This window comes from Platalea leucorodia, assembly GCF_965183815.1.
Source record: "Platalea leucorodia genome assembly, chromosome: 8".
Taxonomy (NCBI): domain Eukaryota; kingdom Metazoa; phylum Chordata; class Aves; order Pelecaniformes; family Threskiornithidae; genus Platalea; species Platalea leucorodia.
Window position 1 is genome coordinate 51,998,816 of NC_138830.1, and position 27,030 is coordinate 52,025,845.

The window sequence follows — 27,030 nt, forward strand, 5'->3', positions numbered from 1 at the left end:
GTAGCAGGAGGACCTGAAGATGTAAATCTGAATCTCATTCTAAAAAGAAAATGAGCTCAGCTTTGTGGTCTGGTTTGAGCATTTTCCAATACTGGGGCAGACCTGAGGGAGGCTACTGCTCAGATTAAATGTTTTTCTATGTCCTTCAAACCAGAATCTAGTTTCACTATTTTCTTTGTTGTATCCAGATTATGTATTATATGATTGCACAGCTATATGTTAGAAGTCTTCTGGAACAAAAAAAGACAGACTCTGTTATTTGTAGTTTTTGTCTTAATATTGTATTGATAAGCTGAAATTATTAGGAAACATCATTTTTCTTGTTCCTGTTGTATAAATTCTGGAGATTAAGTTTCGGTACCATGTTTTCTTCATCAGCAGAAGATCACAGCATAAGCAAAGATATTCCATTATGGTCTGTATTACTGTGATGCTACATTTTTCCTGAATGGTTTATAAATTTTGCATTGATTCTGTCATTATTAGATTTATTAAAACACTTCTGTTTACTGAACCAAGAGCTAGGTAAACACTGACAGCATGTAAATCTGCACTCTGAAGGTGCATTGCTTGCTCTCTTCAGAAATGCGTAACTTAAAAAAAGGTTCTCACCTAAAGCATTGGTTTCAAATATCAGGTTTATAATGCAGAACAGGTTCACGTTGGCATTGTAGACTGTAAATTCAACAAACACTGCTCTTGTGAAGGTGTCTAGCCAGACATTGTCGAAAAGGTACTGGAGAATTCTGCCAAAAAATGTATAGCCAGTGATCTAACTCATACAGGAGAGAGACAGTATCACATGGAGGATAGGAGTGTTTGGATATTGTCATAGCGAAGGAGTAAACCAGGGGTAAGACGTTCAAGAGGACATCTGGTCTGTCAAGTCTGGAGACAGGGATATTTGTGCTATTAGTCTAGGTGGTAAGTTTCTTTTTGGCTGCTCTGGAGAAGCAGGTATCAGATATTGGCCAGTGCTAAACCTGAGATGCCTCAGGTGTCTGATCATTTACCTCATATATGTTCCTGTGCCAATATGGATATCTCTGGCAACATGTAAGTTATCTGTAAGTTTGGATCTCCACCCCTGTGGGATACTGCTTCCTGCTCATTTATTTCGGGTCCCTTATTTGCCAAATTCTTTTTGAGTCCTGGGTTTCAAGGCCTCATTTTCTATTATTTCACCTTAAAAGGTATTCCCTGTTACTATTCATATTCACACACAGGAGATTACTTGCAGTACAATTTCAGTAATTCTCCTCTTTTAAGGCAGATACAAAATTGTCTGCAAGGATCTAGGGAGTATAAACACTAAAGAGAGATAAAGAAGCTTCACAGATCTTACTATGATATGAAAACAGGCAAATATATCTGTTCAAGCATAGTAACAAGATAACATAAGATTAACATAACAAGATTTAGGTTAAATTATTTTCTCACAACCATTGACATCCCCGTAGAAAATTCAGTATTTTAGAAGGCTAGACTAGATCCAACACTGGATTAATACATTGATGGGATTGTTTTACTAGTTTATCAACATTACGTATTTCTGCAGCTATGTAGGTCTGGAATCCATGCATGTAAGTTAGGAGAAAAAGGTTCTAATTTTGGATCCTGGTTGTTACCTAGCATGGAGCAAGATGATAGGAACATAAACTACAATGATGGCACCACAGTAATAGCTACAATACCCACACAATGCACAGCCGGAAACCTTAGGATGCGATCTGAAATGAATCTTAAATAGGGTAGAGGAAAGCGCATCATTGACACTGCAGCAGATGATACACTAATTATTTACAAGGATAGAGGTGGTACCTGGAGGTGTTCTTGGGATCAGTTCCCAGGTGAATCACGTATCCCCCTCCCCTGTAGATGGCAAGTTTGCCCCAGGTGGGGTGCCCTCTCAGCTTGGACTGACTCTGGTACTGCCATGCTGAGCTCAGGTCAGAGGAGTTATCGAAGACCGAAGTATTCCAGTGTTTCCCATAATCTGACGTATCTTCTGTTTGTAGGGAATATGGAGTATGGCATTCCTGAATCACATGCTGGAGGCTGGGAGAAATAGGGCAGGTGTCTCCTTTCACTCTTACTTGGCGAATTCGAGCACTACCTACCAGCTTGGAATTGCCATCCGTAATGAATCCTAAACGGGAGATGGAAAAGAGCAGCACTGGCAATATGACAGAAATACTAATAATATTTCTTCATCTTATTTATGATTCACTGATGCGTTAATATTTTGCTATAGATTCTTTTCTAAAAAACACTGTAAGCAAAATAGTCATGAAAATTAGGCCCTCGTGTTGATTTGAACTGAATTCGTAGATAACAACCATAGATAACAGAGTTCAGTATCACTACAGAAGGAAACTGAGGCCTGGAGGAGAAAAGTGACTTGCTTCGAGACACACAGCAGAGTAGCTGCGTGTAGTGTTCGCTTGGCCGCCGTTAGTCAGTGCCTGTCACGTCCAGTGAACAACTCGGCTAATGTATTCCCATATTTACTCTTAAATGTGAGCTGCAACATGGGTCATATTTATTACTGGATATGGCTGCATAGAAACCTGGTGATACTGCATAATTAGCCTTCGGATTGACCTAGGGCATGATGCAAACAGAGCTCTCCTGAGGAAAACCTTAATAATGCCACCTACCTGCCATTCTCTTTTTGAAAGATGGAAAAAACCTTGTGTAAAACTGAGGCATATATCTGAATATCTGGAATAAGTAATGCAAAATGTGAAAAATGTAAAATTACAGTGCAGAACATTCAGTTTATATTAAAGATAAGGAAAATATCAGGGCACATTAAACTTGGGGCCAGGCTGTGGGGTTTTTGTTACCCACTAGTATTCCTATTATAAGAATCCACACCAGCCTTATGCACTCACAGCCTCTTTCTCCGGTCAAATATGCATGTGCAAGTTAGGGAGATGTATAAAAGATAATGTTTCAGAATCTGGCAAGCTGAAGTGAAACAATGTGACTCTGCACCTTTGTATGATCCATAAAGATTTTTGACTAAGGTAGTGTTTGCCCACGTGAAAAAATCCCGATAACTGTAGACATCATGGAATCCATCTGTAAAGCTGTTCTCAATGTGTTTGTTCAAGTAGTAGGAATTGGGATCTCTCTGCCCATAGGCGACCAGTAACAGCATCCATAAAAACCCCAGATAGGCTGGAAAAAACAAGAAGAAACAGCACTCATGAGCTCAGAATTAACACTGCTGTTCAAAATAGATTGCATGAATGATTACTGCTCTCATCACTTATTAGGTTAAGGAGATGCTTTGCTAGACTCTGACTGACCAGTGCTAATGAATTTACACAAGCTACTTCAACGTGCTGCAGTTTCAGCGTATCACATTTGGAATACAAGTAGCAGTCGAGAAAACAAGTGGGAAGGCTGGCTGAACACCAGTAGTTATGACAGCTCTAAATAAAATGAGTAGTCTAACTTTGTTCCAAGTGAAGTTGAGGTAATTTTTTCCATTGTTTTTAGAGGAAATAAAACTGGGATATAAATCATTATCTATAGATACTGTCTGCTTTTGGAAAGGTGGCCTCCATCTGCTCTTTTGATTTCAACTTCATTTAACTGTTGACCTCCTCCTTCTACCCATTCTAACTTTTCTTTAACCTCTCATGTGTCTGTAATGTGTTGCTTTACCATAAAATCAAGCCTTAGCCGCACTTTTATCTCCAGCTAACATTCCCACCTCCTTTCAGCTCCAGCTGCCACTGAACAGCCTGTCTCTACAGCATAATGGCTGGCAGAAAGCTAAAGATATGCCAAAACTTTTTCACCCAAGAGAACAATATTTTCACTGATGTAAAAATACTGAAGAATACTACTGAATAAAACAAGATAATCTACACATGGATAATACCCAGGATTTCTCTGATGAGGGCAAATGCTTTCTGCTCCTTCATGCAGCTGATTTTCATTTTCTCCACATCAGCTGCAGGAGGTGGCCGGTAAATATTGCTTCTACTGTCCCTTCGGGCTCCAAAGAGAGGGTTTGAATCACCTGTGAGTGAGAGCAGTAAACCCTGGAATTAGTCAGCAGATCATCTATGCCCTGCTTTTTGTTTCTTTGGACATTATAAGGAAACATTTCTATTTAACACTTTCCGTTAGGAAGACAGTGGATGTGATTTTAACAATTAGTATAGTAAGAAAGACAAACAGTGGGGAGGGAAGTTGCTTACAAACACAGTGTATTAGGTGTGGGCCCGGGTATAGTCCAGGTGTCTCTCTCTAGGCTGAGCATCTCAGAAAGTGATGTGTTCAGAGCCTGAGACTGATCAGGGAGGAGGCTGTTGGTCAGGATTCTTTGCTGTGCCCTAGGGCTCCTGTCTGCTGCTGTCAGCATTTTTTTAGACACAATTGTGATTGATTGCAGAAGCCACCATTTGGTTTATGGGAGTAATACAAATAATTGTGGTTGTGGAAAACTATGTATACTGAGGACTTTCATATCATAAGACTTAAATGAGGTGGGAAATTTCCTTGAGAGAGGACTTGAGTTTTAGGTATGCTTGTCAGATAAAGATCTACCAATCTAGATGAAGAGTGCATTTTGCACTGGGTCATGTGTTTATTTTCACTAGGTTGTGGAATAGTTACAGGTTTTGTTGCAAGCCATGCCATGACACGGAGCTAAAACAAGCCTCCTTGTATATCTGATTTTTCTTATATCTGATGTGAGAGCTAAAATATTTAAGCATGGTTACTGCGTATTAGTAGCACTAATTCATTAATTTTGATTATAATGGCTTCAGTCAGTTTGCCACATTTTATTGTTTTCTTTTCTAGATGTTCCTTGAATGTTGACAGACTGAAAAGTGACTGGCTATCCACTTGTACAATTCTTGATCTACTATGAATCAATATAAGAGAATACTTTTTTCCCTGACATAGGCAAGCCAGGGATGGAGGGAAGGAAGGTATCAAATATAAGTATCCTGGCAGCAAGTAGATCCTCCAGTAACAGAGGCAATCTTACAACAGGGCTAGGGGAGATTGTACACCTATTTATATTTGCAGGGGTAAAAATATATGGAAAAAGATAAACAAGGAAGTATTATTCTTTTGATCCAGATTTCTTATCTTTTATCTTTTTGATCTTGTGGTCTCTTTCATTAAATGTTCTGCAAGATTTATCCAACCTAAACATACACCGGTCTTTATATTTTCTCCAACTGGCACAAAATCAGTTATTTAGGTTTGTTTCCACTTCCACCTTGATCTTGGGAATGTTAATGGGTAGGCACATAGTCACAGCACCTGTGGATTTAGTGATTTCTGCTAACCTTGTCAGCTAAGATTCAGGTTTATAAAGACAACCAGGGAAGTTCTCAGTTGAGCTGAGTCACGTATTTGTGCATAAAGCACTCCAAAAGCCTGGAGAACACTTCACGTTCTTTAATAATTTCTCACTTTACAGACAGTTACCTGGTGCAGATAAAGGCCCATCAATAGCTGTGTTTTCTTCATCCTCATGTTCCACCTTCTTCAGAACCAGAGCAAAAAAAGCAGCAAATCCCAGCACCTGGAAAGAATTAGCTACAGACTCACCATATGCCCATTTCATATAAAGAAGCTCGGGCTGTGACCTCGATCCCTTTGGATCCAGGGACTGCAGGACAACAACTGTGCTTTGGCTTTGTTGAACTCACGCAGCTGAAGCTCATAAACAAGAGAACAGTGCACAGTGCTGGGGTCGATCCAGCTAAACTGATTTTGCCATATGACACATCTTCCCTGGTCAGAAACCTCATCACCTATTAAACTCGGACAAAACAAGGGAGATGAAACTAATGGAGTTAATGTCAACAACAGACAACAGAACTCTGTAAACCACCTGCTAGCTCTTGTTTTAAGGGCAAAGACTTCTCATTTTACATGTTCTTTAGAACACATTGCATTGTCTTCCTGAAATCATAGTAGAATGAGTTCATATTGGCCAGTGGTTATATTTCCGAGGATCTCACCTTTAAGGGCTGTGTGATGAAAAGACTTTCCAAGAAGGAGATGGCCATGGAGATCAGCCACTTGATGGAGTTCTCCTTGCCATAATGCAGCCCATAGAGCATGGTAAAGAACCCAGATACACCACTGGTGGCTGCAACAAGGAACCAAGCAATGAACACAAACCACCAGGGCAGTCCTTTGGAAGAAGAACTTTTCTTGCCGTCACCAGAGAAGCTTGGAGTAAGAGACCACCTTGAGAGTCAACCAGAAGAGAAAAAATCAGTCTGAAGTGGAACAGAAGCCAAAATCACAGTCTTCGGGTTCAGTGGGGATAGGCAACATCTTATGATTTAAAATCTCAATCAAAATATTCTAAATTCTTTTAACTAACGCAATTATATAGGGTATATGGATAGCAAAAAGTACAGTGAGCAAAAATATGAGGAAGTGTGCAGAGATCAGTTAAAATCAAAACAAATACGATGGACTTATTTACTCCTCAGTTCATGCATAATTGAACCTCCAGTAGAAATACTGACAAATAAAACCATGAGTGCATTTTAGCTGCTGGATACATCTCTTGTGATCACCATAAAGGCCAGAGAGATAATTAGTGGAATTGTTTTCAGTACTTCCAACTTAATTATATTTCACTGAAATATTTTTGTCTGCTTATTAATTTTTCTTGATCCATCCATTTTAAGAGATGTCTGAGACTTTGGAGCTCAGTGATTATCTTAGCCCTTTACTATCATGTGGCACTGTATTGCGACATTCAGTTTTGGAGGCAAAAATGACAAAAAGAGCGATGATCTGTCATTATTGGTTTTGTGTGCAGTTTGCAGTGCCTGGCAATTTCTTTGTTGGTCCTACAATAATCTAAAAGTAAAACACGTTTCTACGGCTATAATAATGGTTATCTAGCACATATTAAGCAGTAATTATTTGGGCTCCATCATGCTGACCAGTTTTGAATTCACGACCTGAATTTACTTATATTGAGAACGAGATGAGAACTAGGTTACCTCTCACTGATGGGTGCTGATGAGCGGATGCGGTTCTCCAGGAGGTTCTTCATGTGCTGAACCTGACGAACAGCTCGTGTGTAACTCTGAGGCATCTGAAATTTATGGGGCCCCAGTAATTCCAGCTCCATCTCTACACGCTGGAGTTGCATGTACAAGCAGCGATTGTAATCACTGTATTTCAGTCGCTCACATATTCCCTTCTCTGGAGTTGGGTTTCTTGTTTTTTCTGCAAGTAAAGAATTATTTAATTTTTTTAAAAGAAAATCAGCATAGCTATCCCTAGATTAAAATACTGTTCAGTACAAAAGTTAGCAGAACTGGAGCTCAAGCTTATGAATGTGACAAAGTGAAAAGTAACACTGGAAGGGACATGTAAAAGCAACTTTAGTACTAGAGCTTTAATGCTTTTCTGCTGGAATGAGCTGGAATTGTTGCCAGGAGGCAACTTAGTAAGACAAAGGTCCTAAAACCTTAATAGAGAAGTCAGATAAGATCAAGTGCTAATTTGTTCATAGTTTACCTGTGCAATTAGTAGCTTGGTACACTCATTGGAAAAGCCAAATGCAAGTCTTAATGAAATCAGTGGGATTGTTTACTCATATGTTATTGTTTAATTGAAAAGAAATGAATGCCTAAGTCAAGAGTCAGACTGAAAGGAACAAAAGCACCAGGCCAAGAAAACATGGGAAATTCTGTCTGAACATAAGGAAAAACTTCTGTATTGTGAGGGTGGTTGGACACCGGAACAGGTTGCTCAGAGAATTTGCAGAGTCTCCATCCCTGGAGATATTCAGCATCCGACTGTGATCCTGGGCAACCTGCTCCAGCTGACTCTGCTCTGAGCAGGGTGGTGGACTAGACAATCTCCAGAGATCCCTTCCAACCTCAACTGTTCTGTGATTCTGTAATTGCCTTTGAGTCAGAATGTAAGAAGAACTTGGGTCATCACATCCAGCGTTACCATCATTTTCACTACAAAGGTTTCAGTAGGCATGTCCATTATGTTGTTTACCTTGTATATCCATAGCACCTAATGTGACGATTATAGGGTCATCGTTCTTTTTGCTCTCATCGTAAAACTCTTGCCTGGCTCTGTTCTGCTGGCAGATGATGTCTTCAACCAGTGCCAAAAGTGTGTTGATGTTAGTTGATTTCCCAAGATCTGATACTGAAGTGAGAGATGGAGTCTTCAGGACTTTAAAGAGTGAGTTGGCAATTCTTCTTATATCCTAGAAAAGACAGCAGCAACACAGCAGTGACTCTGGCTGCACTGACTTAAGCTGATGTGATCTGAAGGCACCGCTGGCTGGGAGCTGCACCAATTGCTAAAATCTCCAGAATGGATAAGGATAGCACATCTTACAGTGCTGCGTGCGACAGGCAGATTTCAGTGAGTTCAGTGAGACAGTTTTCAGGATTCAAAAATGCAGCTTACCTCCCTGAGGACCTAAGCTGAGACAGACGGGGTCTATGATACCTTTTATCTTCACTGACTTGCTTAATGTTTGCTTTAACCCTCGAACACAGTGATTTTGGTCACACATAATAATTGGGCGAGGGCTGGGATGTACATAGGCAGATCTTAATGAAGTTGGGGATTCCATGTAGATGGGTAAATGAGTGCTTTGCACCAGTGCGCAATTGGCTTTTTGCTTCAGACAAGCTGAAGGGCATCTGACAGGGCAGATTGCTGCTGTTAAGCTGAGGAGGTCGGTAGTGCATGGCAGCAGAGGGCAGTGCAGGACTCACTGGGGAGCAGCCTCAGGGACTTGCCTTTATCACAGCCTCTGGAGTGAGTGAGACAGCCTGGGTGACCTGTGGGGTGGGAGGTAGGCTTGGGGACACTCGACCATTCTTTCCTGGCTTCTTCTCTTTCCCCTGTATGGCTGGCCGGGGTCGTATGTTCCTGAAGATCTGCACGATGAGCAGGTTGATGGGGAACATAAGGAGGGAGCTCTCAAAGCCAATCATCACTTCCTGCCATGTGAACTCGATCTTACCTGTCAAGATCAGAGGGGAGGAGTAAAAATAACCCCAGGAACCATCAGACCTCTCTCCTGTGAAAAAGCCCATTTGTTCAACTGTCCTGCTGCTAGATTGTGCTGTCTCCCTCCCCAAGCAATGGTGAAGATTGTTACCCAAATCCATTTTCTGCTCAGCTGGATCCTTTGGCACTCCCCAGAACATGATGCTGGTCAGCATGGTGCAGAGAAGCAGTGAGAAGCAACATGACACGCGCTGGGCTCGTGTGAAGGAGCTTCGTGGGGAGCGGCTGAAAACCGAGTACCAGATGTGCCCGTCCTGGAATCCCTTGGAGGTCTTCATGAAAAACAGATTGCTGGGAAGGAGGAGAGGGAAATCAAATGGATACTTAGAGAGGAAAGGGAAGAATAAAGCTGGAGTTCAGGGTCTTGACCTGTTTGTGCTTCTAGGCACTGTCAGAAGAAATAGCTATGACAAATTACCAAATATCATGGCTTGATTTGCATGGAATGGCCATAGCTATTTATGTCCTTTCTATCCAGCCACACCATGGAGGGAAAGCTAATCATGAGCAGTTTCTGTATAAATTGTTAGGGAAATTACACATAAGAGAAGATGCTTGGGTTTCTGTAGGTCTTGTCAGGCTATCCTTTAACACTAATATTTCCACTGTGGTATTACTGTTACAACGATTAGACTTACTTAACCGGTCTTCCTCTTTTCCATGCTCAGAGCCCTTTGAGGGCAATGGAAAGACCTCCCTTGTTTTCATTTTTGTCTAGGGGTTTGATCTTTTTTTGCATACTTCCTTTTCTAGACTGATTGCTATAGAGAGTAAAAAAGTCCATAAAATGGAAGGTACCTGAACTGCTTCATGTCCTGTTCAGTAGCTACTGGGAACACTTTATCTAGGACACATTCTCCAATATCAACAGCTAGCCAAGAGTTACAGAGGAAGTACCATTTCTGATCCCATGCCAGATCATGGACCATTACTCGATTCACATACCTGTCGGAAAAACACACAGGGCACATTCACATGTAACTGAGTGTTATGAAATTTAGGATTCGACGGGACTATGGAGGACAAACTCTGGCCTTCTCTATGGGGGACTATGGAGGACAAACTCTGGCTTCTTAGGTTGTGTCTAAACTGTAAGGCACAGAACACATCCCATCCTGTACTGGACACAGGATATGGGAAGCGTTCCTGGTCCTGCAGTTTAATTTGATCTATTCCTCTGCAAAAATGAGAAACTAACAAACACTTCTTTCCATCCTGAACTGTAGAAAGGATAATTTTCAAGTGCTAGAAAAGGAAAACTGTTAGCATTATTAAAAAATACTTCTGGATCTTTACTTCCTAGGATCTCCAGGTCTCCACTTACCAGGATGGACTGTCCCCTGAATTATCATGCCACAACCTAATACTCTGCAGTTCTCCAAGAGGGAAGAAGGTACAGAGTAGGAAAACATCCACTCCTCCACGTTCAAAGACTGGTGTATCAGGATCAGTTAGATGGTGTGGCTCACTCTCTCCTTCCAGTCCATAGAGGGTGAGAGTCACCTGGAGAATAAGATGGCAAAATGAAGACTGGCACATTTTGATCCTATGTATGATTATTCCTCTGGCATACTCTTCCTGCTTTCATCAAATCTAAGGACTTTCTGGCTTAGACATTGCATTTAAGCCATCCTGTTTAATAGGCGCAGGGGCTCCGTTATTCATCCAGTTCTCTAAATAAGTGCATAAACTGTCTTACCACACAGTGCCATTGATACCTTGGAGGTTGTGGCTGCCCCGCGGCGGTGGCCTGTAAAAACTGTCACAAGATAACGGTACTGAGCAAAGGGGTCATTGTCTTCCAGTACTGTGACTTTCACCTGCAGAGTGACACAATACAAGCAGTCTGTTAGCTGTTCTGTAAGTATGGATTCCTTAAAGCTGTGGATAGGAATTTATCATCTTGTGAACGATGCACATACTTACCAGTAAACAGAGAGTTACAGGGAAGGGAGTAGGATTGGTTGAAGACTTCCTATTAAAACAGGCTAGGCAAAGTGGGAATTGGCCTAAATACTTTCAGTCTTTATTAGCTGAAGACTTACTTTGGCATCATCCTGGATGTCTTTCCTTCGAGCCCAAATAACTACAAGCACATATATCAGAAAGATGCATCCTACAGTTGTCACCACCACGGGGTTGTCCACAAATGTACCAAAGAGCTGTGCAGTTTTGCTAACATCTATGGCATTGGGTATGACGAAGAAGGAGCTCCCAAAGAAGGTCAGATGGTTGCAGAGGCACTGTGTGCCTCTAGGAGTTGTTTTTGGTCCTACCTGAAAACCAGAAAAATTTCCTAATAAAACATTTGGCTTCAAAGTATTAGATAACTTACCAAGCAAATGAAAAGACAGCGCCGAGACTGGTAAGCTAGTGTGGAGGGCTGCTCTACAGAAAAGAATTGTTGAAGTTCCAATAAGGAATATTAATTCTAATGTCTAGCCAGCAACAGGCATTATAATATAATACAGCCTTGTCAGAATGATTCCATTTCTTCTTATATAGAAGCTCATCCCAAGAAATTGAAATGGAAGTGTAATTTGAAGCTTAGTCCGGTATGACTAAACTTGAGTTTATTAAAACATCTCAGAGTTATCTTGTTTTATGGTGTGAGTTCAATGCTATCATTTTACTACAAGATGGTGGTTATAAGGGCTAGCTTTGAAGTATATAATATAAACATTGCTTTGTTTCTCTCTACTTACACGACATCCGTAGCTGTTCCAGTTCCCCTGGTGCTCATCCCAAAATACACAGCGGGATGCGAAGCAAGTGACAGCTATAGTTAGCCTGTCATAGACTGTGGAATCCATTCCCATGTCTTGTAAAACCATGAAATAGTAGGTTCCCTCTCCAAAAAGGAGTTCTTCCGGGCTAAGAACCCAGGTGTTTGTCTCACCTTGAAGATAAATATTTTAGTTTCAATGTATATATAGAAATGCTAATTCAGAAGTACACAGCTGTATTGCATATAATCAAATAAGCAAACTGAAGAAACATGAAATCATGGTATGAAATCATTCTTAGCAACTCCCTGTTCAAAGCATCCCACTCTTTGCTCCTGTTAGTGAACACTGTATACTAGAGATTGGAACCCTGAAGCACGACAAATTGAAACTCGGGAGATTTCTTTCCAGTTAGACGGCTGAACTGATGGTCAAGGCTCATTCTGCAAATACGCAGGTGCTGTAAAGCTGTGGATGAGCCCTCCCCAGACTGACTGCCCTGGACTTGCTATGGGTGGGGAAAGTCTTTTGCTTACGTAAGCCCAGAATGCGCAAGTTCGTGGGTCACTAACAAGTTGTCTTACCTCCAGCAGTTTTCTTACAGAACAGATGATTTTTCATATCATAGTTAGTTTCATTTGGACGATAACCGTACCCTAAGTAAAGTATTAGTGGAATGTCATGTTCAGATTCCAGGTGGATCACTATAGATGTGTTTTCTGAGGTGACATTGACTTGGAAAGTGCTAAAATTGCCCAGATTCAGCAGAATCTTATCTTCCTGAGTTGCTGAAAGCCTTGGTAACATTATCTGTTTTTAAACAGAAAGACATAGCTTTAAATACAGCAAAGCATCTTGCTTCTATTATCTATAAGCACAATATAGCCACGTGCTAGATAATCTTTTTTCATAACATAGGGAAAGCATGGCCAGCGAAAATATTGGCATCATAGTAATGTTCTTGATACTGTCAGCTAACCTCTGAGAAGTTCATTTGAAACCTATGTAAACTCATCACAAAGTCTGTGATCCTTGGTGCATTTCTGAACGAAGAGCTGAGACTCTAACTGAAGCACTGGCTACCTGAAGTGCAGATATGAACGATTTAGATGTCAGCTTATACATGGGCTAGGAAGCCCAAACAGTAGTAATACGAACATACAGTTTTTGGATGATGAAATCAGACATTACATTGTGTTTCGGGATGACTGTAATCTGGAGTCTTTTTCCACAACCATTAGCATTCTCACATCCATTTAAAGAAGATTAAGATACCTCTTTTTTAAGAAAAGACAGAAATGTTTGTTATTTCATTCTTCACATGATACAAATCCCTCCATCGCAAATGCAGACACCATGATCCCACTACATAACGTAATGAACACTACCACCATTTGCAGTCACCTCAGAAGATGATGTTCAAATGACAAATGACAGTTCGTTAATAGAGAAAGAAAAAATGGAAAAAGAGGGAGAGGGATAGAAAATAGTGGGTTTACCTCAATGTTTTCTATGAGATTGCTGACTGGTATGATCGACCCATCCAGACCAGTGAGACTTAGACCTCCCACTGTTCCACTGATGTCAAAACTGGTGTCACTGGAGAAAAAGGGATTCACGGCAAAGCTCACCATCTATTAGCAAGACATTATCAATCAGTTTTGAGCTATTGTCAATATTTAATTACATTCACACTCTAAGTTGCTGAATAGTGAAAGCTTGAGCTCAGACCCAAACAGTGCTCGACTTACTTACTTAAAAGAAGCCTGCATCCAGGTTTAAATAAGAAAGCTGCCTTATCCCTAAGGTAGGTCAAACACAAACCTTGAAAGTGATTTTGATTCTGAAATGCAATATGTGTACAACAAGGTTTATTGTTTCCACTCATTGTAACCCTTTTTCCTTTTAGACACCAGATATCAAAATGCAATTGCATAAGCCTCTTTCAAAGTAACTCCACCAAAGCTAGGCTGTGGCACCCCCCTTGGAATTAGGAGCAGAAGTCTATTTCTACTATGATAGCAGTGCACTGAAGAGTATGTCTGAGGCGTCAGTCCAATGAGAGGATTCAGAAGCCTCTGCTGACGCGCAGGTAAGAAAATGGATGTGTTTCCACTGTTTTCAGTGGGCTCTGGACATTTTTTGGCAGAGCTGGAAAAGACACAATGAAATAAACAATATATATTGTGCAGTTATTGTAGGGGTTTCTTGAGAGTATCAAATCAACCAGAGAGGCCTTTAGAAAATTTATTATACGAATATGACAATAATATGGAATCTGTTGTTCTGAGGGAAAAAACACTACATCCTAATTCAGATGAGGGATGTGTTACCATCAGGACATTCACAGGCCTTTTGTCTCCTGCAGGATCTGAGTGCCTCAAACTCATTTATTTCTAGCTGGGATGAAACAGGACTGCTGCAGGTTAGTTTTAATGGTGATATGGACTCTGAGTTGTTGCATCCTCCTCAGACTGTTAGGTGTACACAAACAGCAAACAGATTTATAGGTATTGATTCATTCTATTGCCTTCTCTAGCCATGCAAGTATGAATCAGCAGTGTATGTGAGGGGCTGATGGTATGGGGAATTTAAGCTTTCAGTCCTCCTTAGCTTGCTGAACCAATCTCATGCAATTAAGATAAGTGAAGGCTTCTTTGAACAAAAATATTTCAAATAATTATTTTCTTGGCGTGACAGGAGGGATGACTTGTATGCTTGTGTATTCATTGTAAAAGGAGAAAAGATTCTAAAACCACTAGACCAAGAATGTAAGTTGTATATGAGATCGAGTCAGATAGAAGCTGTTTACTTGCCCTTATATCCACTGTTTCATCATCAGCTCCTGAAACACTGAGAGAGGAAGCAGGTGGGAGAGTAAAGCTGGCAGAGCTGGAATTGGAGATATTAATGGATGTGCCATCCATGTTTTCTGTTTGTAATCTGTCCAGTTAGGGTCGGACACAAGCGGATCAGAATAAAAGAGAAATAGGAAAAAAAAAACAACAAACAGAAAAAAAACCATCAATAGCGTGGACTTCATATCTAGAGAAAAAGCTTTCTCACTTCACAAGTATAACTTAGCTGGAAAACTATTTCTAACTCTGCCACTAAACTTGTAAACTGTGTACATTATCTGTTCCTGACGTAGTACTCCACACAACACTACCATAGAATCATGAAAAAAGGGGTGGAATTGGTGTATCTGGATAGGAAGTTGTACCCAACGAGGTGTACTTATGTGAAAGATATACCTGGTTTCTGTGTGAACGTGTTCTTGATTTGAACGCACAGTTAAATGTGGATGAAAACCAGGCTCTCAGGGAACAATTTAGGGATGATTATAGGGAATGGAGAATGCTCATGAGGCTCCTCATGGTTATATTTGCTTCTGCCAAGCTGGTTACAATTCTATATAATATGTCATTATTGGCGACTTGGAAAAGAAAAAAGTCCCTTAACTGGCATGACATGAGTTTTCCACCTAATTTCAGAGGTAAGCAGCTACTGCTTCATCCAGAAAATAGGAGTAAATTCTCCGTTGGTCAAAGAAGACACAGCATGAGAATTTCTAGAGTGGCTTTATTGAAGCTAATTGGAGTCCAAGCTGTTCTTGCTGTCAGTTAGTAATGACAGCCTCATTGCACTGTTAAAGTTGTCGTTATGCTACAATATTTAGTTCGGTGGTTCCATTTAAGGACAATGTAATGAATAGCTGGGGCAAATTTGATTAACTATCGGGAGCCTAGCTGGGAGACACCGTTACTTTTACCTGTGTATATACATTGTGGCGGAAGGAGCGGTAAGGACGGTTGGTTCATCATCTGGTTCTTTCCCAAACAGAAGGGCACTCTGTAGATTTTCAACTGTATTCAGGAGCTGGTGCGACACTGAACTCTGGAAAAGGATTAGAGGAGGAAACTTGCAACAAAGCTCCTCATAATCATCAAGATGCACGTTATTTGCCTTTACTTCCTTTTCAGAACAATACTAATTTTCAGTGTCTTATAAAGCTGGCAAACTTGGTGATGTGCTTCTGAATCTCAGAGAAACTTATTCTAATCAGCAATTCAATTTCTGTGATTCTCATTAAAACACTGCAGACAGCAAATAAATATATCTTACAGCTTTTACTTTTGTATTCTATTGAAGCACTACAAACATGACATCAATTTAATGCAATATATTCCTGCACTTCTGTACATTAATGCCCTTTAGCTGCACACTTTAGTGTTTAGTTACTTGCAAAAGCAAGACCTAATTACATACTAATTGTGTGTTATTAGTGTGCTATCTTGGGGGAGTTCGAACAGTTCATAGCCTTTTCTCTCAGGTTAGGTTTATTTCATGCCCTGCTCCCTTGAGGTGATGAAAGTTCAAGTATGTTCAGCCCAGGAAGCACACAAAGGCAACTGTGACAATTCACATACAGATAGGAAAGGATAGGACAAAATAAACACGCTGCATAATTCTGAACAGAAAATCAGAGTGGGCTTTCTGAAAAAGTATAAGCATCAACCAGAGCTGATTCCAGCTTTGAAGTAGTGGAGCCAATCAGGAATATTGAATACATGTGGCTTCCTTGAATTACGGGGCAAAAGGAGGGGATAGAATCAGATCCGAAAAAAATCTCTGCGTGCTTGTCATCCATTAGAGGTTGCACGCTGATGCTGTGTTCTCCAGTGCTCTGTCCTGTTCAGCTTTAAATGTAACAAATCTTAAGAGGCTTCTATCATCTTCATTAGCAGACCGTTCAGTCTAGCAGGTCTAACTGGAGAGAAGTTTCCTTTGATATTCGCGTTCATCGCGGTGTCACAATGAACCCTACCCAATGCCAATTTAAAAATACGAGAGGCAGCAGAACTCTTAAAAACCTTCCAAAGCAAGCAGATGTTCACACACAGTCCACTGCAAACTGGACCAAACCAAAGTTACCTGTTCTGCCTCTGGCACTGAAGTGTTCGTAGCTCTGATTTCTACAGAAGCTTTAAGGACATTGCTCACTGCATTAAATAGATAGTTGGCTGCATCTTTTAACTTCTGATCATCTCTGCTGTCCTCTGTGTTTACAGTGAGCAAGGAAGCACTGACATCTTTTAGAGTGTTGCTAGCTTCCACCTGCATGGGAGGCAAGGGGAAAAGTTTCTATGTGTTGGTACTACAAATGACAGAAGTGACACTTGTGTCATTTACTGAATATTGCAACATAAGTAATCTCATGGGACTACTTGTGGCTAACGCTGTTTTTACTGTAATTATTTGTGCTGGGGTAATACCTCAAACACCAATAAAGATGACAGACTAGATGATGGTATACTAACATGTAATACAGGCCTGAAAAATGCAGCCTGTTTCTACAGATTTAATCCGTAAAAAAGATGAATAACATCTGAAGGAAGCTTGTCTGTCAAACACTGGGCAAGGATACAGTTTAGATGTACAGTAATGCAGTAAATCAGGTTATACCTTGGGTGGTGTGTCCAAAAAATACCACCGTATTGTCAAGCGCACATGCATGTCAATCTTAGTTTCCACAAACCCTATTGGAATACCACCTTTGGCCTTGTGCTGTGTTAAGTGCCAAAGGAGAATGAGTTTTACAACTTTTGTTTTGTGCCCAAATGCAGCCAGTGATTGCTTTGTGATTGTGAAAGCACTGGCCAGCTTTTAGCCCAGGCTGGTGAGGCAGCCAAGCAAATTCATTGCAAGCTTGGACATATCCATTCCCGCAGTCTGCAAACGTTTAGCAGCCTTACTGTAGGGTGAGTGCTGAATCTGAGCTATCTTCTTGTCTTGCCAAAGTTAACCACGTACTGCTGAAATGCTCCCAAGCCATTGTCTGGCTGCAACTGTATAATACATCAGAAATCAGGACAGCTCTTTTTATTGCCAGCATATTTGGGAAACTTCCCCCGTGACAGTTTGTTCTGTCCTCCCATGTGCTCGCTCCTTATGCATAAATAGCATCACCTACTAATAATGTCATGTTGCCAGATAAGATTCAAGAAATACTTTTGTGAGGCCAGTCTCAACATTTGTGCTCAGTTCCACTGGGTGCTGTCATGTTCCTGCCTCACTGACGGGTTGCCTGCATGCATTTTGTGACAGCGCATGGATCAGGGACCAATGGATCTGGACAATTCTAGAAACACCCTCCTGGGCCGTTTTTTTTCAGGATTCTAAGAGTACTTTACAACATAAAATATACATCCTAACATGTCTGACTGAAAGTTAAAGTTTCCGTCTTAAAGATGCATCATAAAATGTAGCTGGCCAGCTGGTCATAGCCTGGATTGTAGTGGTTGCTGAGATGTTGTCTGTGAGTCAAAATTCATTTACTCTAAACAGCAAAATGTATTCCCTTCTGGTCAAAATACACATGCTGGTACAGCTGACAAAATGGGTAAAGAACAGATAACTGTAAGGCACCAGAACTTTTCCAAGGTCAGTGGGGTGCAATAGAGTCTGTATTGTTCGCATGAGGAGATAGCAGATGAATTGCTTCTTACCTGTGCTGAGACAGACAGCTCTTCACTTCTGTAAGTGATTTCTTTCAATACTTCTGACATCTTAAGAGCAGTCTGCACTGATGTTACGTTCACAGCAGAGAGAGTTGTCAGCATCAGCCCTCGGAGCTTGGGATGAAAAGGGATAATTAGGCAAAGGAGTAAGATGCTAATTAGGACTGTGCAAGTAGTGCTGTATATTGACAGCCAGGCTTGCTGTAAATTATGTGGTAGAGTAAGACTCCACAACAAGGATCATTTGAACTGATATTAGGTCTACTGACAAGATGCCACTTGCCTTAGTAACAGTATAATCACAAGTTTTATGATACCTTCCAACACAGAGAATTTATACGCTTAACATCCATTAATAGCAAGAAGAGTTACTTGTGAGGATTTGTACTAATGTATGTGAATTACCGTATAAATGCTACTTCCAGAGAAAGCAGAGCCATGTACGATTGATGTTACTCAAATAGTGAATCATAATTGAAGGATACATTGCATTTCTCTAGATCTTTTCATCTGAGGCACTGAAAGCACTGTACAAATATAAGCTTATAACTGAAACATAAGCTGGTAGCTGAAAGGAACTAAAATTACCTGCCATCTAGTACTTTTTGGGAAAATTAGATAGGATATTTCTCCCGCAGGAGAGGCTATTTTATTATTTTATTAATATTTAAATTGTTTGTGGAAAATCAGGTTGATTTTAAGTTTAAAAAGACCATCCAAATTAGTTTAAGTTAATGCATTAACAATTGAGAATGAATTCTTTTACTGGTGAATGATAAAACAAATTATTTATGTGGGCAAATAGTGACAAATAGCTGAAACCTGTGCCAAACACTTAAGACGGATGCTAGAAACTTGAAACCTCCATTGATTTCAGGTGGTGATATATAAGCTTTTTATTACTTAAGACCTGTCAAAGAGTATGAAGAGTCCATTATATTGCATTGTACTGCAAGAAAACAAGTGTCTGGTTGACCTCTTTTCGTGCGTCCATCTGTAAAGATACGTTAAAGCTTTCCTCTTGCGTCTCCTGATTAAGGACTGATGTCACTGACTTATACAGCTGGAAAAGACTCATGCTGTTGTTCCCATCTTTTAGGATGGTGTTTGCCTTCTCAGATACAATATCCTGCAGGGTCAGGTTCCCATCGATCATATCTGCGTGTCCAACCTGGTGAAGAAATCAGATAGGCTCTTAACGTTGGTAACGCTGTTATAACTATCTTTGAACTGCTTCCACCATCATCTTATTGACAGCCTAGCTAGAGTGGGACAGAAAACTTGGTGTTCCCCATTTTTAATGTTTCATTTTTAGTGGCCTGATAAGGATGTCCTTACTGGGACACTGGGGCAGAAGCAGGAGTTTTCTGGGGCCTACACAGGGTAACTCCAGACTCACAAAATACAGCTTATGCTGCCCAATGTCCAAATAGATCACCTTTTAAACTTCTATCCTAGAGAAAGGACAGTGGAAGATTCTTTTGACTACCTTGAGTCCACAGAGAATAGTCTCTTTTAGATAGGAAAATGGTGATTATAGCACATTCAGACGGAAGCAATAAGCATAAAATGGGAAGAAGCTCCAAAAGTGAATCGCAGATTAGGTATCAACTTGAGAGATCTTGAAATAAAGTAATTCTACTGTGTACCTTCACTGAAGCATTAGTTTGAACCGTATCACCATAGTTGTTGCTAACAGTGATTGTCATATGTAAAACAAAATTATTTTCCTCTTCTCCAAGTGGTAAATAAACTGGAAAGAGTTCAGGATCCGGGCCACAGTGCAGGAGAGAATCTGAAATAGGAAAGAGGGGGTCACCTACCAGACACTATGCAGACACCTCCTGTTCTCTAAGAACAGGACTCTGGGCTTGCTCTGTGTGGGCCTGATTGACTCAGTCTCCCTGGGGAGCAGAAGCAGGTCGTACCTTTACTTTTGTCAGCAACAGTAACAGTGCTTGCTAGAACCACAGAGAACCAGTTAGCCAAACAGTTCGCCTCAGGACTTACTCGATTTCAGATAGAAGCAGTATGTGAGCTGCCTGTTCTGACTGGATTGGCATGAATCCGCCAAGCAAGGAGCGCTGCAGGAGACTGCGAACGTGGTGAGCACTGATCCCTGCTTGGGAGACACGGCACAACTGGGGGTCTCGGGCGGAGGCACGGTGCTGACGAGGTACGTTTCCTCCCCATAGCCACGCTGAGACATCGCTGGGAGCGGAGGGAGCAGAACATCAGCGATAATCGAGCCCCAGCAGCACTGATCTTCAGCCATTAATCTTGCCTACTCTACCAATGGTGCTGTTTGTTCAGGCACCAGAAACATCAGGGTAGGCCTAATCAGAAATGAATCCTGCTACTGAATAAGCCATAAGAGGAAAAGAACTATTAAAACCATGGTGGTGTTTGCATTATAAAGCAAAGCTGTATTATTTGACCAAGTATTTAGCATAACTTCATTTCCAGATGAGCCTTAACAAAGTTATTAACAGCTTGGAGTAAGATAACTGAACTTGTTCTACTGTGCAACAGCCCAGAACAAACTTAGCTCTTAATTATTTTAAAGAACCCACGTATATCTCTCAACCTGTGGAATGATTTAACTTATTTGTCAGTGAGGCTATGTGTGTGTAACGTCAGCGGGATGTCATGATGGCAGAAACTATCTCAAAGGAGTCTGAAAAACCCTGCTTGCCCTTACCTGTTACTTTAATCTGAAAAGCTTCTCCCTGTATCTGCAAGAAAGAGCTGTTCATTTTCAACGTGGATGTGTTGCTTTGAAGCAAATTCAGAGAGTTATGCCGGAAACCAGTCAGGCCACAGGCTAGAGGGAGGGGTGTAGGCTGGAAAATCAGACAGAAAAGAAAACATGACAGTAGAGGCCCTTTGCTATGATTTCTGTTGTGATTTATCAGGAGCAGGGTGGCAGTTTGGTGCCCTTCGTTATAACCCCTCCCAAACCCAGCACCCCCGTGTCTCGGTCTTCACTATTATTTCCAAAGCGTCCGTTTGACAAAGTATCACTCTGAGGCCCCGTGGCATTCCCTCAGGATGGATGCTTATTTTTGTGTGTGCAGTGTTTCTGACAAATCTGATGCTCTCACCTTGGTTTGGAACGCGTTATCTAAATACCAGTTATAATATATGGCCTGGGAGTCCTTCTGTCCAGAGACACTCAAAACAACTTCATCACTAGCATTCACTGGCTTGCAGTTTGCCTCACACCTGTAAGGAATTAAGATGGTAGTTACAAGTAGTAACTGTGTGAGATGTCATAGTCCTTGATGTTGATTGTTTTACTCTCGTTTGATGAAAATCTGCAAAAGCCCTGCAATATGAGACAGGTGACACAACTCACAAATAGCGAAATACTTGATTTGAAAGCAAGAGATTTGGGAACCTTCATCTCCATTTTCAACATGACTGAGGCCCAGAACCCACAAACTATTTATGTTGCAAAACTGATTCAGGCTCTCAAACGAAGCCTGCCTCTATTTAAGCTCCTGAATGATTATATTAACAGATCATTGAAATGCCACTGCTCTTTAATGAGGCACTAGACTCTTGAAGAACAGATTTTTTAAATCAGTAATGTGTATCTGGGTGTCTAGTATGAATTTCAGACATATTTTATGGCTTTTATTCCCATTGTTTCAATGAGGTTTGCACATGAAAATCTCCAACATTGAAAGGATGTACTGGGGTCAAAAACCCTAAATGGTTTTGGGAAGAATATTACTCAGTTTATAAGAGGATTATGTTCAGAAATGTGGACTGGAAAATGTAGCAAGACCCATTTTGTCTGTGATTCCTATGATGGTAAGGTATAAATAAATTTGCATCAATAAGTATTTTATCACTTTATATCATTATTATTGAAAACTGTGGCCTCACACTATGTTTGTGTAGTAATAATATTAACCAGTGAACACTGTGGTTTAAAATCGACCTGATTTCTAGTTGCAGTTCTTGTTTTGCAGTCACGTAGAGACATTGCTCGTCCTGCCTCTCTTCATTGCCATGGTTTCGGACTGTAACCCTGACAGTCACTGCTGACTTTGGAGGAGGAAGGCAGGAAGGTGGGATTTGCACCTCAGTTTGGTTGGTTAGGATTATCTGTTGGTGCACACATTTGTTCCACTCAGGCCAGCAAGCTCCTGCAAAACATATCCTTTATAATTAGAACAGTCATAACATCCCATGTCTCTTACAAAGGACTTCCCTGCCGTAGGTTTCAAAGAGCTTTATAGAGAAAACAAGTTTCCTGAGCGCAATTTAAAGAGTGGGTAATCGGAGTTCAGAGTACAGACTGACTTCTTCAAAGCAATATATGAGGCCAGGGATAAATATGGGGACAGAACAAAGATGTCCTGAATCTCAATCCAGTTTTTAGCCATAAATGTTTTTGCATCATATTTGATGCTAATTATTGCTGTTTTATTGAGACATATGTACCTTGCAAATGCCTAACTAGGTAAGTCACTTGGGATTAGTTCTTGGCTATGAGAGTGAGGGCTTAGGACAGGCAGATCTTGAAAAATTGAGACGTAGGAGTAGCCACCTTTGGGAAAAGACAAAAACTGAGTACTATGCCATATTATATACCAGAATTAGTTCAGTGTTAAAACCAGGGTAAGGTAGAAGGACATTCTTCATGTACAGTGAGTGGCAAACTTTAAAGCCAGAGAGTAAACCATCCGTTAGTCAGATTTTCACCACTTGATGTGACATGACAGTGAGTTTGTCACTCATCAAATAGAAGTTGGTGGAAAAGTTGAAGAAATGCACATACCACAGGACCAGAGAAAACTGGAATTATTGTTGTTGTCCGGCCAGCCAAGCGTAACAGTTGTGAAAGGATCCACATGGCGACTCGGTTTAATATATATTTTGTTTTTTCTTTTGTGATCCTAAATAACAGGTAAATGTATCAGTTAGGACAGGAGCATGTATAAACACGTACGTATCTTGCTTCTTTATAATGAAAAACGTCTGAAAGTTTAGACCCCAAATCACTGTATGCAGATCTGTGGTTTAAATGATCTTTCCCTGATCAGTGATAGTATGGAAGTAGAAACTATGGGAATAGAAGCAGATAGCACAGAGAAATTGTGTGGCAAAATACTCCCGAACTCATAAGTCGCTTAGGAGCCCAGCTCCCATTTTCAAAACTAATGCAGGTGCTTAGGAAACTAATTCTCATTAATTTTCCACTTCTGGACCAAGACTTTTAACCCTTGGACAATCATTTGTCTTCTAGTACATCATCTAGTACATTCCTTTTTTATCTGAATTGGATACATTATGGCTATAGATGATAAAGAGAAGAAGGAGGTAGCTGAATTTGTCTTTCTGTGCAACAAACTGTGATTGATAAACTTAGTTTTGAATTAGATTTATATTCCTCTGATGCAATATACTCTTACAGGCAATCTGTAAACCTTGATGCCTTCTTCTGAAGGAGCACATCTCCTATAGCAGACATCTGGCTGCTAGTGTTACAGGTAAAAACTAGACTTTTTAGATGATAACAAAACATTATATCTGGCAATTTTATTATTTAAATTTGCGCAGCTGCTAGCAATTGGTGTATCATTAGTTTCTCAGTTTGCCATAAACTGGTAATTTCTTCTTTGCAAAGTAACTTAAACATTCTGATACAGAAGTAGGAAACACTTAGAAACAATATAAAAATATATTAAACTCTGCTTGAAGGATAGCACCTCAGAGAGGTTTCCACTAGTCAAGTAGATAATTTAAAAACTCATCTAAGCACATTTCAACTTCCAAAACTGAATCATTGTGAAAAGTTCATTTTCTCTAATCTTGTAATTTTTACTTGCAGGCTTTTACAAATTGTAGATTGAATGCCTGTAAACACATTCGTCTCAGAGCCTTTTGGTGTAGATTTTATGTTAAACCATATGGGGCACAGAAAATCTAGTCCATAATCTAGTTTGCTACGAATACTTTTTTTCAATATCTTATGCAGCACTTTTACTGGTAAGAAAAATTTCTAAGCATTTCAATTTTAAAGAAAGATCCTTAAATAATACTTACATTTGTCTTTTGGGTATTTGTTTTGGAGCTGCCTTCTTCCTTAGCAGAATCTGTTTAATACAAAAAAGAGCAGAATATTTTAGGGCTACCTGTGAAGCTTTCAGACATCCTCAGTGACTATGACTTAAATACAGGGGATTTGACTACCGACAGGGTGAAAGACAGGGCTATGAGAATCAGACTCTAGAACTGTGATAAACAGTCTAGTTACAATAGGGAAAACTGTAACAACAAGCCAGTCACATACAATAAAGAAGATGATCCTGATTCTTCAAACATAACGGTGTAAATCAAAATAAATTCACAGAAGGTGATGGAGTTTTATCGATGTACAAAGAGAAATTGAGGGAAAGCGCTGGAAGTCTCAATAGGATTAGTACTAAAGTCACTTTATTCCTGGTATAATCTGCTTTTGTAAATGTAAGGATGAGCCATCTACAAGCATTTATTGACAGCAATTTATGAGACTGCTGTGATGCAAATTTTTCCTGGTTTCAGAGGTATGTCCCAAGCCATAAACTTCACTAACTATTTCTAGCACAAATAGTAAATGTGCAATGTATAACATATAGTGATGCTAATTTATGACTGCTTCAAAGCCTGGGTATCTGCCTTCATCAGGAAGAAGCCCCCACAAATGTTTTCAGCACTGTTGCTGGAAGGAAAGCAATTACTAGATGCAAACCATAAACACTCCATGAAATGCTCTGATTGCAAAAAGACGTGTGGTCAAAACCAGCACTGTCAGATTAATGCAATTACCTTCTTTATGAGAACTGTTTGCCAACACGGTGATGAACCCAAGATCCAGGCTCATGTTTGAGAAGGCATTCATGGCCACCACTTTCACTAGGAAAGTACCTAGAGAAGACAAATGGCCAGTTAAGAATAGAAGTGGGACCAGTTCCTCATGTTTGGGATAGAAAATCCAATTCATACAGAAAATCCTGTTGTTTTCTGTTAAGAGCTTTGGGGATTTTCTGATGAGTTTCCACTGCTGAAAGGCTTTTCAAGAAATGTTCTTCCCCTTTATCTCAGCTTTTTAATAACTCAGCTGCCTTTGTCCTAGCACTTGCAATGCTATTCTGTGTCAGCTGGCTATGGTATTGCCACACGGGAAACTAGAGGTGTGCTAATACTGGCGTCCAAATGAGTTTAGGCATCTTGAGAGACCAGCTGTCTTGTTTGAAAATTTCTGCCTGAAGGGAAGGGATGTTCAAATGGGTATAGGGAGACCCAATAAAACTTTTAATATTGAATCATTTTAAAACATAAAATGAAATCATAATTAGCTTCTAGTGTTCCAGCTTTGGCTTGGGATTTGAATAGTTCATTAGAGGAGGAAACATTTTTATCTTCTGCCACTGAATTAACTCTTAACGACAATCTCCCTAATCCCACATTTTAAAGGCTTTGATTTCTTAATAATAGAAAGAAAAAATTACTAAAAAGCTTATTCATAAGTCCAACAAAAACTACATGTTGGAGACCGACGCACAGAAAAGCTCCCCTTTTCTTTGTCATCTCTACTGAGAACTCCTCAGATTATTAATTACTGCAGTGTAAAATGCAGAGGAGTGTAAAATTGAGAAGTTATACATGTGAACAAACAGGAGGAAAACACTTTGTGATTCAGGAAAATGTCATCATTTGTACTTGAATCAGATCGTGTCGTGAAAAAATAAACCCTCATTCACTGTGTCTTTTTTATTGCAAAACTCAGGTGAAGCCTTGCTTTCAGTCTCCGCGTGGAGAACCCAGTTGCCAATTCAATTTTTTTAGCTCACTTACAAGTCAATTAGACCGTGCTGTTCATGCTGTTCATAGTGTTCTGCAGACCGAGTTTGAGCAGCTGGAAGAGCTACCAAATTCAGCTGTACATTATTGTCCCCTACGCCAGGGTTCTGTGACTGTTTATGTGAACTCTGCTACTCAGCTGTGCGTGTCTGCGAAATACAGGAGATGTCAGCATGCTGTACCTTCAGACTGCACAGGAATGATGTGGGCTCGAGGTTCCCCATGAGGGCCGTCTTCTTCGTGAGAGTGAGTTTCATTAGATCCAATCACCTCAAACTTCAACTTATCTGGGGCACCATGAGACACAGAGACATTTATCTCCAAATTCTCCCCCAGCTGCAGAGTGTGGGAAGCTAATGCAGCCTGAAGACCAGATACTGGCTCAATTAAGTGAACAGCAATGCTCTCAGAGATCTCTGATGCGGTTGTGTTGCTGGATGCTCGGATTTCCAGCTGATGTATCCCTGGGCCTAGCAGCTCTTGAGAGACACTGTCGAGTGTCAGATTGTGAGGGACAATTCCTTCCTTTGCACTGGATTCAGCGAGTGTCCTGTTATCTGCTAATATAATGTAGGTCACTCCGTTGCCTGCAAAAAGACAGTTCAAAATTTCTCACAGCTTGTGTAAAAGGCCATCCAATTCTAGCTGCTTTGTGCAGCATTCAGGTATTTATAAAGCAGTCTTAAGAACACTGCAGCAATGCAGGCTCTTGTGCCCCTGTAGGCTCCCTATGGAAGTCTATCATCACATGTGTTTTCTGCTGGGAGTGTTAGGGCAGTCAAGAGAATTAAAACATATACTACTGAACATGTTTTAAGCATATATGTGGATTCCAGGAACTTGAAGTGAGAACAAAATATACATCG

At 40.4% G+C, this 27,030-nt stretch overlaps 1 protein-coding gene across 1 annotated transcript in view; it reads right to left on the reverse strand.

Annotated features, from left to right (window-relative positions):
- LOC309594295 (polycystin-1-like protein 2) overlaps positions 1-27,030 on the reverse strand; it is a gene marked incomplete at both ends in the record, with an annotated part of 41,603 nt that overhangs the window by 6,318 nt on the left and 8,255 nt on the right. Inside the window, 27 exons of the mRNA XM_082319846.1 lie at positions 613-746; positions 1,822-2,149; positions 3,001-3,186; positions 3,899-4,039; positions 5,467-5,563; positions 6,006-6,237; positions 7,011-7,239; positions 8,026-8,242; positions 8,787-9,013; positions 9,152-9,351; positions 9,859-10,005; positions 10,385-10,563; positions 10,779-10,880; positions 11,106-11,336; positions 11,766-11,959; positions 12,371-12,596; positions 13,286-13,385; positions 15,559-15,683; positions 16,722-16,904; positions 18,296-18,421; positions 19,314-19,478; positions 19,957-20,102; positions 21,009-21,150; positions 21,412-21,532; positions 22,230-22,464; positions 25,130-25,228; positions 26,347-26,751. Coding sequence (XP_082175972.1) covers positions 613-746; positions 1,822-2,149; positions 3,001-3,186; positions 3,899-4,039; positions 5,467-5,563; positions 6,006-6,237; positions 7,011-7,239; positions 8,026-8,242; positions 8,787-9,013; positions 9,152-9,351; positions 9,859-10,005; positions 10,385-10,563; positions 10,779-10,880; positions 11,106-11,336; positions 11,766-11,959; positions 12,371-12,596; positions 13,286-13,385; positions 15,559-15,683; positions 16,722-16,904; positions 18,296-18,421; positions 19,314-19,478; positions 19,957-20,102; positions 21,009-21,150; positions 21,412-21,532; positions 22,230-22,464; positions 25,130-25,228; positions 26,347-26,751 — 4,917 coding nt within the window. The remainder of the gene's footprint in view (positions 1-612; positions 747-1,821; positions 2,150-3,000; positions 3,187-3,898; positions 4,040-5,466; positions 5,564-6,005; positions 6,238-7,010; positions 7,240-8,025; positions 8,243-8,786; positions 9,014-9,151; positions 9,352-9,858; positions 10,006-10,384; positions 10,564-10,778; positions 10,881-11,105; positions 11,337-11,765; positions 11,960-12,370; positions 12,597-13,285; positions 13,386-15,558; positions 15,684-16,721; positions 16,905-18,295; positions 18,422-19,313; positions 19,479-19,956; positions 20,103-21,008; positions 21,151-21,411; positions 21,533-22,229; positions 22,465-25,129; positions 25,229-26,346; positions 26,752-27,030) is intronic.